The 11,364-nt window shown below is 55.9% G+C and overlaps 2 protein-coding genes across 4 annotated transcripts; one reads left to right on the top strand and one right to left on the bottom strand.

The window, feature by feature from the left end:
* Positions 1 to 328: 328 nt before the first annotated feature.
* On the bottom strand, positions 329 to 4,934 carry Chpf (chondroitin polymerizing factor). 2 transcript variants are annotated; one of them, XM_040753252.1, is made up of 5 exons: positions 4,466 to 4,592; positions 3,965 to 4,103; positions 2,960 to 3,533; positions 2,290 to 2,469; positions 329 to 1,986 (listed from the first exon to the last, which is right to left on the bottom strand). In XM_040753252.1, the coding sequence occupies exons 3-5, from the start codon at positions 3,359 to 3,361 to the stop codon at positions 730 to 732; spliced, it is 1,839 nt and encodes a 612-aa protein (XP_040609186.1). In that variant the 5' UTR covers positions 3,362 to 3,533; positions 3,965 to 4,103; positions 4,466 to 4,592; the 3' UTR covers positions 329 to 729. The 2 variants fall into 2 exon arrangements, with proteins under 2 accessions (XP_040609186.1, XP_005070518.1); XM_005070461.4 differs by lacking the exon at positions 3,965 to 4,103 and having other exon boundaries at positions 4,466 to 4,934.
* A 286-nt stretch (positions 4,935 to 5,220) lies between these two features.
* Positions 5,221 to 11,320, top strand: Tmem198 (transmembrane protein 198). Of its 2 annotated transcripts, none has more exons than XM_040753254.1 (5): positions 5,221 to 5,570; positions 5,885 to 6,021; positions 8,239 to 8,814; positions 9,989 to 10,191; positions 10,492 to 11,320. In XM_040753254.1, the coding sequence occupies exons 2-5, from the start codon at positions 5,976 to 5,978 to the stop codon at positions 10,627 to 10,629; spliced, it is 963 nt and encodes a 320-aa protein (XP_040609188.1). In that variant the 5' UTR covers positions 5,221 to 5,570; positions 5,885 to 5,975; the 3' UTR covers positions 10,630 to 11,320. The 2 variants fall into 2 exon arrangements, with proteins under 2 accessions (XP_040609188.1, XP_005070517.1); XM_005070460.4 differs by having other exon boundaries at positions 5,229 to 5,570; positions 5,885 to 6,089.
* The last annotated feature ends 44 nt before the right edge of the window (positions 11,321 to 11,364 follow it).

Below are 11,364 nucleotides of genomic sequence, written 5' to 3'. Positions count from 1 at the left end.
GGGTGGCCCAGCAGGCCTGGCCCAGCTCCCAGCTCCCCCTGTACCAGCCCCACCACGAGTTCCCTCCATTGGGAGTGGGAGGAAGACCTTTCAGACCTTGGCTGAGCTTAGGGGGAGGGGGAGTGGCCTTCTTATCCTTGCTCCCTAAAGACTGGTTTTATAAAGTGCAGGCGAAATTGAGAATAAAGAGTCACAAAGAATTCTGTGTCTGTGTGTGAGAAAGAGAATGTGTGCTGGTGTACGCAGAGGTCAATTCTCCTGAGAGCCCTTAGTCAATTCTCCCTACTCCCATGCCTATTCAAAACTCTGAATTACCAGTCTACACTCATTAGTCCACATAGCCAGTTTATTAAAGCCAGGGCTTCATCACGGACCCAGAAGGCAGAAGGTGGTAAATACCATACCCCTCCTTTCTCTGCTTCCTCCTTCTCTAACAACTCATCTACAGCCCAGCCCCCTGGACAGGATCCCAGGAACCACGGCTGGCGTTAGGTATAAATACATAGAGGCCACAGCCTGAATCAGCAGCGTCAAGGGGGCAGGGAGACTGGACAAGAAAGGATGGCTCTAGGGATCTCTCTCAGGGCTTGTCCTGAGCCCATGGGCCCACAAAGCAGAAGACAAGGGACCAGTGGGCTGCCCTAGGGTTTGAGGCTACAGCCAGCCCTGTCCAGCGAGGCTGGCATGTGGCTCCAGGTTACCATGGAAGAGTAGGGAATGGATGTGGGCCTAGGTGCTGTTGCCCTGCTCCTGCTCAAACAGTAGCATGGCAAGCTGGGTGCGTGAGCCGAGGCCCTCGAGTACGCTCTGGCGACAGCGGTGGTACAGATCCTCACTGAGCCGTGCACTACAAGGCTGGGCCCGGTAGCGTTGCAGCAAGGCCGGTTCCACTGCCCGCAGCACATGCAAGCTGGAGAAGCGCAGGAACAACTCATACACATCCAGGCCCTCTAGCAGCTCCTCCTCCTGCTCGGAGGCTGCCGCCAGCCGTCCACGGGCCGTCACATAGTCGGAGTTGTAGAAGCACGCCTCGTTGGCAGCCTGGCGGTCAAAGCGGCCGGTGTCCCGGGCCAGCTCTGGCGGCCCGGGCCCCTGAGGCGGAGCCACGGCAGGGTGGAAGGCCTGGAAGTGCACGGGAAAGAAGGCCTGCCAGCCAGAGATGGCGTGCATGCGGCAGCGGTTCAGGAAGTCGGGCGTGAGCACTGTGTCTGGCCCGGCCAGCAGGAACAGAGTGTCTAGGGGGTGCTTCTTGGAGAGCAGATCCATGAGACGCAGTGGAGAGGGGGCAGCTGTCTGCACGCTGAGCCAGGGCACTCGGGCACCAGGGAAACGCCGCTCTAGTTCTGCCACATGGGCCTTGACCGGTGCGAAGACATCTGCGTGGGCTGCCCGCTGGGCCTGGCGTGGCTCATACAGCAGCAGCAGGGTCAAGGAGGCCGCGTCACCAGGCTCCAGTGCTGCAGTGGCGAAGGCTTCCAGGAAGCCAGAAGCCAGGTCACGCTCAGCCGCAGCTAGCGGCAGCAGCACAGTGAGCCGAGAAGCCTCGGTGACATAGGGCACAGGCAAGATCTCCACGCGGCTCAGGGGCCGGAGGAGCTGCACCCTTCGGGTGAGGGGCCAGCGGCCACCCTGGGGCGTCAGTGCTTCCAGCTGCAAGTCCAATGTGTACTCCATGCCTCGGGCTGGATCAAAACGCCGATAGCCGTTCACCAGCTGCTGCTTCTGGAGCCGCAGTGCTGGTTGGTAACGGCGGTTGAGCTCCTCTAAGGCTGTCCCCAGGATGTCAGCCACATCAGCCTGGTCAGCCCCACGCAGTGGGCAGCGTGGCGAGCCATCAGCACAGGAGAAAGCGTACTGTTCCGTGAAGTAGTCCCAGCGCAGAACCTCAAAGCGTGAGGCAGGGCGAGATGGTGCTGGAATGCCCACTGGCCAGGCAGAAGCCCGTTCTCCGTCAGCAGCCAGTCTGCTAGTATTCTGGATCTCCCACTGGGCCAGAAAAACAGGCCATGAGCAAAGCAGGGAGCCATGTACCAAGTCTACAACTAAAGGTTATGTGGGCAGTCAGGGAGGGAGGGAGGATCCCCAGCCTAATGCACACCTCTGCTCACCCAAGAGCCCCACATAGTCTCTCCACAGGTTGAGGCAGCTTGAAAGTTAAAGGGAATTTTCCAGCGGTTCCATAGAGGTCAAAGACCCGGGATTTTATCGCTGTCATCTTATTCCCTGCAATCTTTCAGAACCTGTTCCCCTTAAGCCTTTACTCCCCCAACTCTCAAGCCCAGACTGTACCTGCAATTCTCGAATCTCCTGGTACGTGCGGTCCAGCTCAGCCCGGGCAAATGCCTTGTGCAGCTGGTACATGTGCACAGGGTCATTCACTGGGTGGGCTGTCAAGGCATTGCGGAAACGAGGGTCCCCCTCCTGCACAGGCTCCCCAGGGCTCAGCTCCAGAGAGTTGTAGTGCACTCCCTGGGGAGAGAAGGGAAGCATCCACAATGGGAACAATGACAGAACTGTCTGTCCTCCATCTCTTAGCTAGTGTCTCATCTCCTAATCCTATACCTGGTTACGGACTTGGAAGTTAAGAGTTCTGTGGACTTTAAGTCTATTCGATCAGCTGATGCTGTACAACCCTGGTCGAGTCTCTTTGAGTTCATCTGTGAAAACTGTCACAGAGGTGCCCACGGAACTAAATAAAAGAACTGACGCTGAACATACACAGTATGCAAGAATCTCTCACTTTCCCCTAATTCTGATACAGCCCTGCCCAATAACTGTTCCCATCAGCATGCACGAGGCTGCTGAAGCCCAGATCTAGTAATTTACCTAGGACCATTGGGATGTTTTAATTTATAGATTAACACGGAAACCCAGGCCTGTATCTCTACCACTCCGTATCTCTCCTGGCAAGTATGCGAGCTCTGAGAGGAGACACTAATAGGGAAGATTATCTTCCTACCTCGTGGTCACCGGTACAGCCCACGCCTGTGGCATCGAGGATGCACCGTCCCAACCACTCATCTGGGCGAGCACTGACGATGTCATTGCGACAGCTTTCCAGGTGGGGGCGCAGTTTCTGTAGCAGTGTACGTGACAGTAACACTCCAAAGCCCCCGTGGCAGTATCGGCCTGGGGTGGTCTCTCCACCGATGAAGTCCTGGGGCCGACCAAGATAGAGATGGGTTGCCGAGGCAAGGCTGAGGTGGCCAGCTAGACGTTCCAGTCCATGCGCCTCAGTGTAGGTGGCATCAGGCACTAGGAAAAACCAGTCAAAGTCATCGCCGTGTTGCTCCAGCAGGTGGCGCAGCGCCAGGTGCAGGTGTCCGATGGGCCGCTCTTCGCCCAGTGTCACCACGGTCATGCCTGATGGTGTCCGGCGGCCCCGCGCACCGGTCAGGAACACTACTCGCTCCAATCGGTGTCCCAGAGTTCGGTTCACAGCCACGCCCAGTGTAGGCAACGTGGCCTGTGAGGTCAGCACTGCCACCAGCAGCCTCTGCCTGATGCCCAGCTCCGTGCTGATATACCGAGTTCTGGGAAAAGACAGTTAGGAACAGGATAGCACACAGGCTCCGCTTATTTCTTCTCTGGGCCTGTTTTGCACCCATGAACAGGATAAGAATAACATATTTCCCGTGAGGCATGAAAATTTAAGTGACACACTGGTCTTTGTATTTAGGAGATAGCAATTTCCATGCAGGTAAGAGAGATGTATTAGATTTAATTCCGGGTTTCACAGGATAGAAGTTATGTCCCTGAGCATAATACTTAATTCGAGTCACCTGTAAAATGGGACTGATTGTATTTAAACAGTAAAACGTTTGGCACACCGTGCATATACTTCCTGCTATATGAAGATACTGCCATCCCCCCAAGTATGTCGTATAAATGATGTGTAGGAATATATGGCATAGTGGTGTAGGGACTCTCTTTCCAGAAGAGGCAAACTAAGACAGTAACTCACCTTCCTAAGGTAGAAGGTAAGCTGTACAACTGGAATTCACTGATACTTAGAAGAAATTCAATTCGTGGGCAGAGACATCAATGTGATGAGTACATTCCTCCCTCTCCCATCTCATCCCAAGGTGGCCCTTGAAACCCATCTAGGAACGAAATACAGGTCAATTCCAAGTCCCTCCTCTTTTCTTTCCCCCTCTCTATACATACACTCATCCTTCTTAACTCTAATCCTAAACAGACCAGCTAGGGGCTAAGAGGGTCTTTGGGGAACTATGGGAGCAGCCGATTTAGCTCAGCTCAGATCCGGACGCGATCCAGAAAAAGCTTCTAACTGGCCCCCTGCCTCCCTGGAAAGCAGGGTAATAGGAAGTAATCGAGGCCCAAGGACTTCCTGGCCGGCCAGCCCCTTCCTTCCGGAGCCTGACCCGGCCTCCGGCGGCCTCCCCAGCGCGCGCGTCCGGGCTGGTACCGGGACGGGGGGTGGGGACACGGAGCGGATCAGTACCTGACGGCTTTCTTGGCGGCCTGGCCGGGCTGTGCGGGATGGTAGGGCAAGACACGAGGCTCCCAGCTCTCACCGGCGCCTGCGCCAGCCCCGGGTCTCTCGCGCTCCGCTCCGGGCTGCACCGAGTTGGGCCGGCGCGCCGCGTTGGTGTTGCCGCGCGGCGGCAGCTCAGGATCTCCAGGTTGGGGCGGCCCCGGGCCGCAAGGCTCCTCCACCCAGGTGACGCTGAGCAGGCTCAGGGTGAAGCCCAGGGAGATGCCCACGGCCACAGGCCCCGCGGGCCGCAGCATAGACAGCAGCAACGACGCCCGCATGGCGTCCCGACAGCGGGCCCCCGGCCCCCGCGCTACCCAAGGAGGCTCCGAGGGGGCGGGACCGGGGAGGGGGCGGATCCGGAGGGCCCGAGCCCAGCAGGCGGGCCCGCTCCCTCCCCGCGGAGCAGAGCCAGCGGCGAAGGCCGGAACCCCCGCGTTGTCCGCTGCCCCTCCAGCAGCGCTCCGCGTCCCGGCCTCCCAGGCCGCTGCGGTCCGTCCGACGTGTCATGCGAGGGCCCCGCCTCCGAGGTGGGGTCTCAGCCGTCAGCTACCCGAGAGGGAGGAGGTTAAAGGGGAAGGACCCCCGGAAGTGCCCCCTCCTCAGCGCCGGAGAGGCAGACGCCGGGGGAGGAGTCCCCTGCTTCCCCAGGCGTGATTGGTGCGTCCCGGGTGACGTCAGAAGCAGCCCGCCCCTGCCTGGATGGTGCACCCTGAGTGACGTCAGGAGCAGAGGCCGGAGCTGTCCATCAGCACCAAAGGCCGCCGGCGGGCTCAGGGCATGGGGCCGCGGCTCCAGGGCAGCCCGAGCTCCTGCTCTTGCTCCTGCTCCTTTCCCTTTCCCGGACCGGGCCCGAGTCCCCGGGTCGTGGGGCAGCAGTGCCAGCCGGTGTTAGAGGTGGAGCGGCGACGCCGTCGCACAGAGACCTGTCTCTCCGGCCCAGAAGCCCCCTTGGCACGGCGGACTTTGCCCGGACCCCAATCAGTAGGAGCCTCTGGCGTCCCACAACCCCGGCTCCTCCGGTCCCTGAACAGCCTTTCTTGCTCGGAAGCTCAGGTCACCTCCAGCCCAGGTAGATCTTAGACAATTCCAAATTGAGCCTCTCACAGATGGTGCTCGGGCTGCCTCTTTTTTTTTTTTTTTTTTTGCCAGCAGCACCCTACCCTCGTCTGGCCCATCCAGTGCCTCTCTTAAGTCCACCTCGGCCGCCTCTAGACAGGCACTTGTTTCCCTTTGTCTTTGCTCCCGGTTCAGAGCAGCTTCCAGAGCTGCCTGATGTGGGCACCATTCCTTTGTCCACTGTGCCCTTGCTGAATTCCCCCACTCGCACTGTTATCCTGGTGGAGACCCACGACTGACTCTTGACCCCGACTTCCTCCCTGTCAGGTTGACCTGGGAGGGTGACCCTTTTCCGTTCCCAGCACTATGCCGGGTACTATGGAAACTCTGCGGTTCCAGCTGCTGCCCCCGGAGCCAGATGATGCCTTCTGGGGTGCACCCTGTGAACAGCCTCTGGAGCGCAGGTACCAGGCACTGCCGGCCCTCGTCTGCATCATGTGCTGTTTGTTTGGAGTCGTCTACTGCTTCTTTGGTGAGATCCCCCTACCTGTGACCCTCCACTGTTCCCCTGAGGTTTCTAGTGTATCCCAAATCATTTCCAGCCCATCTCGCCCCCATGGCTGTATCTCTCTCTTGTTGATCCAAGATATATTTGTAGATCATTGACTCTAGATTCTACAGAGCACAGGTTTTTAAATTAGGCTGTTTGAGTTAGATCCTGGCTCTGTATATTAGTCACTGTGATGTAATGGGTATGTTAATCTAAGTCTCAGCTTCCTCACCTGGACAAGGACAATAATGTTTGTCTCATATAGACATGAATTAGTAGGTACTCAAAGAAGAGTAGCTATTGTCATGAAGATGGGTTTTGGGTCACTTAGCATGGTGATTAAACATGGTCCCTTACAACAGGGCATATTGTATGGTGGAGGCGAGACCTGGGATATTCAAACTTGTGATACACATTAGTGTGGGCTGGATGGTAGTCACACACATGGAGATCGCCTACAAGGCAGATTCCCATAAGGATGGTTATTGTGAAGAGTTATATGGGGGAGGGCGTGGTATGTCTGTAATCCTAGCATTCAGGAAGCTGGAGCAGGGGAACGGAAGCTCAAGGCCAGTATGGATTACATGGTGAGGTGGTGTGTGTGTGTGTGTGTCTGTGTGTGTGTGTGTGTGTGTGTGTGTAGTAACTGCAGGAGTTCAGTTGAACAGGTGAGTGTAGGTCCAGTTGACAGTTCTCAAGGTCTTGGCTACCTTCCTTAGAGAAAAGCATACCTTATCATCACTTCCACAAATCTGTCAATCACATAAGCTAGAGTAAATGCCCATTGGATCCTCAGAGAGTTATAGAACTTCACAGTGGAGACTGCCTTCTAAGTGTAGGGACCCAAAGAAAGCCTCCAAGAGGATTGAGCATCAGAATCAGTTTGGGCAAAAGACTGGCAGGTTTGCCAGTGTGGCAGACCCTATACTACCTGTGAGAATAGTTGGGAATATGGGGTGAGGGTCAGATGGTTTTTCTTTTACATTTTTGCAGAGCAGCAGAAGAAATGCTCCCCCACAAGGGTTTAGAACATGTAATGGACTTTCAAAGATCTCCACGCCCTCAGCTCTGTGTGCCAACTCCTTCTGCATGGTGCTCTGGATAGCCTCATTCCTTATCCTTGGCTCCTGTGTCATCCTACCCATCCTGGATGCTTCTACCCTGGGATGCAGAGCCTTTTTCTAATTCCTGTTCCTCTCTGACTCCAGAACCTTCTGCGATCTGATAGCCCCATTCTTGGGACCAAATCTCCCTTTTTCTCTTTATTATCTTTCTCTTTGACTCTCCCTGCCCCTCCTTGACTCCCAACTCTGACTTCCACTTCCCAACTGTTCAGGATTTACACCCTCTCTCTTGCAAGTACTGCTAATGGGTATAAAATCTCTATCGGCCCCTCTTCTGAAACTCCACAACTTCTCCACATGGTCCTCTAGGATTCCTAACAGCCCCATATGGGACCTAACACCCTCCCACGGGTTCTCTTTGATCCCTGTAACTCCCATTAGGAGACTTGCTCCACACATAGTGATGCCATTTCTCTGGCCTCAGTGTTCCTCCTTGTCTTTAATAATCTTAATGATTCTACTTTTGTCCATCCATCTGCAAAGACCTCATCTACCCAAACCCAGCTCTGCTATCTCTGAAATCTTCTAGTAGTGCTTTAACTATGAAACCCTAAGACCATAACAAAGCTCTCTAAACGTAAGTGTCCTTACCCCATACGTTTTCCCCTGACTTCCAGATTCTTCATCTCTTAGATAGTCCCTCCTCAGAGGCCCCAGGGACTCCATTGTTGAGCCCCTTGTGACTCCAATGAGTGATCTTTCTGAACCCTATGATTCCAGAGACCCTATTGCCCCATTACTGATTCACTCAATCCTGGTGATCCTTAACTCTGACCCTCAAAGACTTCAAAGCATTATTTCAATAACCACATGTCTTCCCAATGATTCCCAGCAAACATCTCCATGCTCCCTCCTGACCTCTAGCTCCACCACTGAGTCCTTGTGACCCCCAATTCTCCAGTTTTAGCACCCATGTCTCTGATTCCCTTGTGCCTCTATGTTCCCAGCTCTGTGACCTCCAGCCTGGAAACCTCACTTTGGCCCCCACTCGCCCTCTTCCCCTCCAGGTTACCGCTGCTTCAAGGCAGTCCTCTTCCTCACTGGATTGCTGTTTGGCTCAGTGGTCATCTTCCTGCTGTGCTACCGAGAGCGGGTTCTGGAGACGCAGCTGAGCGCTGGAGCAAGCGCAGGCATCGCACTGGGCATTGGCTTGCTCTGCGGGCTGGTAGCCATGCTGGTGCGCAGCGTGGGCCTCTTCCTAGTGGGGCTACTGCTTGGTTTGCTGCTCGCTGCTGCCACCCTACTGGGCTCTGCACCCTATTACCAGCCTGGCTCCGTATGGGGCCCACTGGGGCTGCTGCTGGGAGGCGGCCTGCTCTGTGCCCTGCTCACGCTGCGCTGGCCCCGACCACTCACCACCCTTGCCACTGCTGTGACCGGTGCTGCACTCATCGCCACTGCGGCAGACTATTTTGCCGAACTGCTACTGCTAGGGCGCTACGTGGTGGAGCGACTGCGGGCCGCGCCCGTGCCTCCCCTCTGCTGGCGGAGCTGGGCCCTGCTGGCACTCTGGCCCCTACTTAGCCTGATGGGTGTTCTGGTGCAGTGGAGGGTGACAACCGAGAGAGACTCCCACACAGAAGGTGAGGGGGGCACAGGCTAGGGTGGGCATGGGAAGAAGGGATGGATAAAGATGGGTGGGGTGATTGAGGGATTGTGAGACAGGACAGAAGCTATACACACCACAACTGGAAGGCCTCAATTAGAAAGCTGACTTGGCCTGGGTCTAGGAGAATAGGGCTAAGCAACAATATTCATTCTAAAAGAATGTGTGGGACATTGGCTCTAGGTGAAGCCCATTCCAGGCACTGGGGTGATAGAGCAGAGATGAAACCAAAGGCTAGAGGTTGTAGCTCAGGGCTAGTACTCTTGCCCAGCATGTGAAGGGCTCTAAGTTTGATTCCCAGGACCACAGACAAAGGCTACCAGAGGTGGGTTCACGCTCTTATGGGTGTGCATCCACGACAGTTTAGAAACAGATAATAAATATGCAAACAAACAATGTTAATTCCAGTTGTGCAGAGCGGTATGCAGTGATACAAGGGAATAGGAAACTCTAATTTTATGGCGCCAACTGTAGTTAGAGTGGCCAAGGAAGGCTGCTTGGAGCAGGTGCAGTTCGTGAGACAGGTTGATGGTGTCGACCTTGTCTCTGGGCTGAACTTTGTTAGGACAGTGAGATGCCCATGAAGGGCTTAGAGTAGGGGAGGGAAGAACCCAGGTTGATGTTGGGGAATGTAGAACACATTAGAGCACTGGTTCTCAACCTTCCTAGAGCTGCAGTCCTTTAATACAGTTCCTCGTGTTGTGGTGAACCCCTCAAACATAAACTTATTTTCGTCATTTTGCTACTGTTATGAATTATAATGTAAACACCTGTTTCCCAGTGGTCTTACACAACATCTGTGAAAGGGCTGTTTCATCAATGGGGTTGAGACCATTGCATTAGAGGGAGGCAAGGGAAGAAAGGAAACAGTGAGGAAGCAGCTGTGCACAGCTGGCCTGGGGGTCACCCAAGGCCTTAGGACTGGAGCGGCAGCAACAGCTGCAGAGGGTATTGCACATGCAGGCCTGTGCAAGAAAAGAAAGACGGTGGCAGGTGCCGTCTTGGAGGTGGGAAATGGAAGGGAAGTGATAGGGTGGAAGTGGGGGTCATGGGCGAGGACTGTGGAAGCCTTAAAGCCCTTTGAGAAGGGAGGGAGGGGGCTCAGGGAGGAGCCACGCGAACTTGAGTCTTCTGTGCCCATCCCTCTACAGTGGTCATCAGCCGGCAGCGAAGGCGAGTGCAACTGATGAGGATCCGGCAGCAAGAAGAACGCAAGGAGAAGAGGAGGAAGAAGAGGCCCCCTCGGGCTCCTCCCCGAGGTCCTCGGGCACCTCCACGGCCTGGTCCCCCGGACCCTGCCTATAGACGCAGGCCAGTGCCCATCAAACGCTTCAATGGAGACGTCCTCTCCCCGGTGAGGCTCCAGGGTGGCAGGAGTGTGTAGACCGACCATGCAGGACTGAGCCTTCTTAGGGACACTGGCCTGTGTTTGTCTGTCCATCAGAACCTCTCTGTATCTGGGCCCTGATGTATCTAGCTGTGTAGGTGACCCAGTCCTGATTTTAAGTGGATGTGGTATACGGTGTGTTTTAGGGCTGTGGACTCAAGTGTGGTGACACCTTGGGCTTGTGCAGGCCAGGAGAGTGTCAGGCCTGGGCGGCAGAGGGAGCGGTGGCTCTACAGCAGGACTTACAGCTATCTTATTCCCCCACAGAGTTACATCCAGAGCTTCCGGGACCGGCAGACTGGGAGCTCTCTGAGCTCCTTCATGGCCTCGCCCACAGACACGGACTATGAGTATGGGTCCCGGGGGCCACTGACAGCCTGCTCGGGACCCCCTGTGCGGGTGTAGTCATGTTCCCACTGTCTAGACTGCAGTCACCAGCTCTGCCAGCTCGGAGAGTCCTGCCAGGCCACTACTGAGGCTGCAAGGCCCTGTGGCCTTTGGCTGTCTCTCCCCTCCTTGGAGAGGGTAGGCCAGCCACCAGAAGGAGGCTGTGTCTCAGGCTAGGTAGGCCTGGCCTGAGGGAGAAGCTCCGGTCCAAGCTCCCGAGGGACTCGGGATGTGAGCCCCACTGGGATGTGCTCAGGGTTGTGTGTGGCCCATATATGTGTGTGCGAAGGGGTAGGCTCTGAGGGGACACTGGGACTCTTGCCTTAGATTTCTGATTGGCAGGGCTTCTTCAGGGCCAGCCCGCCTCCTGTCCCACTGCTGGGGTCCCATGGGCCTCTCCTGCATGTCTGTGTGGAGGAGGCCTGCCTGCTTCCCCTTTTGCTCTGCCTTCCAGCCTCTCATGTAAGGGTTCTTGTCATTGTCCATGGAGCTAACGGCAGCACCCCTGACCCTGGTCCCCTGGCCTGAAGGGCAGTGGCAGGGGATGGGGGTGGGGAGTGTTGTTCTGGGTTGGGTTTGGGAGGAGGGGGGAGGGAGAAGGGCTCAAATGCACGGTGCATGTCTGGTGTCTGCCACGCCACCCTAGACACCTCGTGCTTCTGTCCCCTCCCACCCCGTTTAACATCTTTTATAAATGTGCCAAACTGTTTGGCCTCGGCCAGATGTCTTCAGTAACCGACCGGTACTCCCATC

The sequence above is a fragment of the Mesocricetus auratus genome, unplaced genomic scaffold, assembly GCF_017639785.1.
Source record: "Mesocricetus auratus isolate SY011 unplaced genomic scaffold, BCM_Maur_2.0 Super-Scaffold_100010, whole genome shotgun sequence".
NCBI classification, from domain to species: Eukaryota; Metazoa; Chordata; class Mammalia; order Rodentia; family Cricetidae; genus Mesocricetus; species Mesocricetus auratus.
The sequence above is the reverse complement of the archived record's forward strand: the minus strand, read 5'-3'. Positions and strand labels throughout refer to the sequence as shown.

Bases quoted from the DNA above. Each gene is read 5' to 3' on its own strand.
- Chpf (XM_005070461.4), bottom strand. From the start codon at position 4,779: ATGCGGGCGTCGTTGCTGCTGTCTATGCTGCGGCCCGCGGGGCCTGTG. The intron at 3,534-4,465 runs GTACTGATCCGC...GTCTTTTCCCAG, and splicing joins GCCGCCAAGAAAGCCGTCAG to AACTCGGTATATCAGCACGG. The intron at 1,987-2,289 runs GTACAGTCTGGG...TTTCTGGCCCAG, and splicing joins AGGAGATTCGAGAATTGCAG to TGGGAGATCCAGAATACTAG.
- Tmem198 (XM_005070460.4), top strand. From the start codon at position 5,924: ATGCCGGGTACTATGGAAACTCTGCGGTTCCAGCTGCTGCCCCCGGAG. The intron at 6,090-8,238 runs GTGAGATCCCCC...CTTCCCCTCCAG, and splicing joins AGTCGTCTACTGCTTCTTTG to GTTACCGCTGCTTCAAGGCA. The intron at 8,815-9,988 runs GTGAGGGGGGCA...ATCCCTCTACAG, and splicing joins GAGAGACTCCCACACAGAAG to TGGTCATCAGCCGGCAGCGA.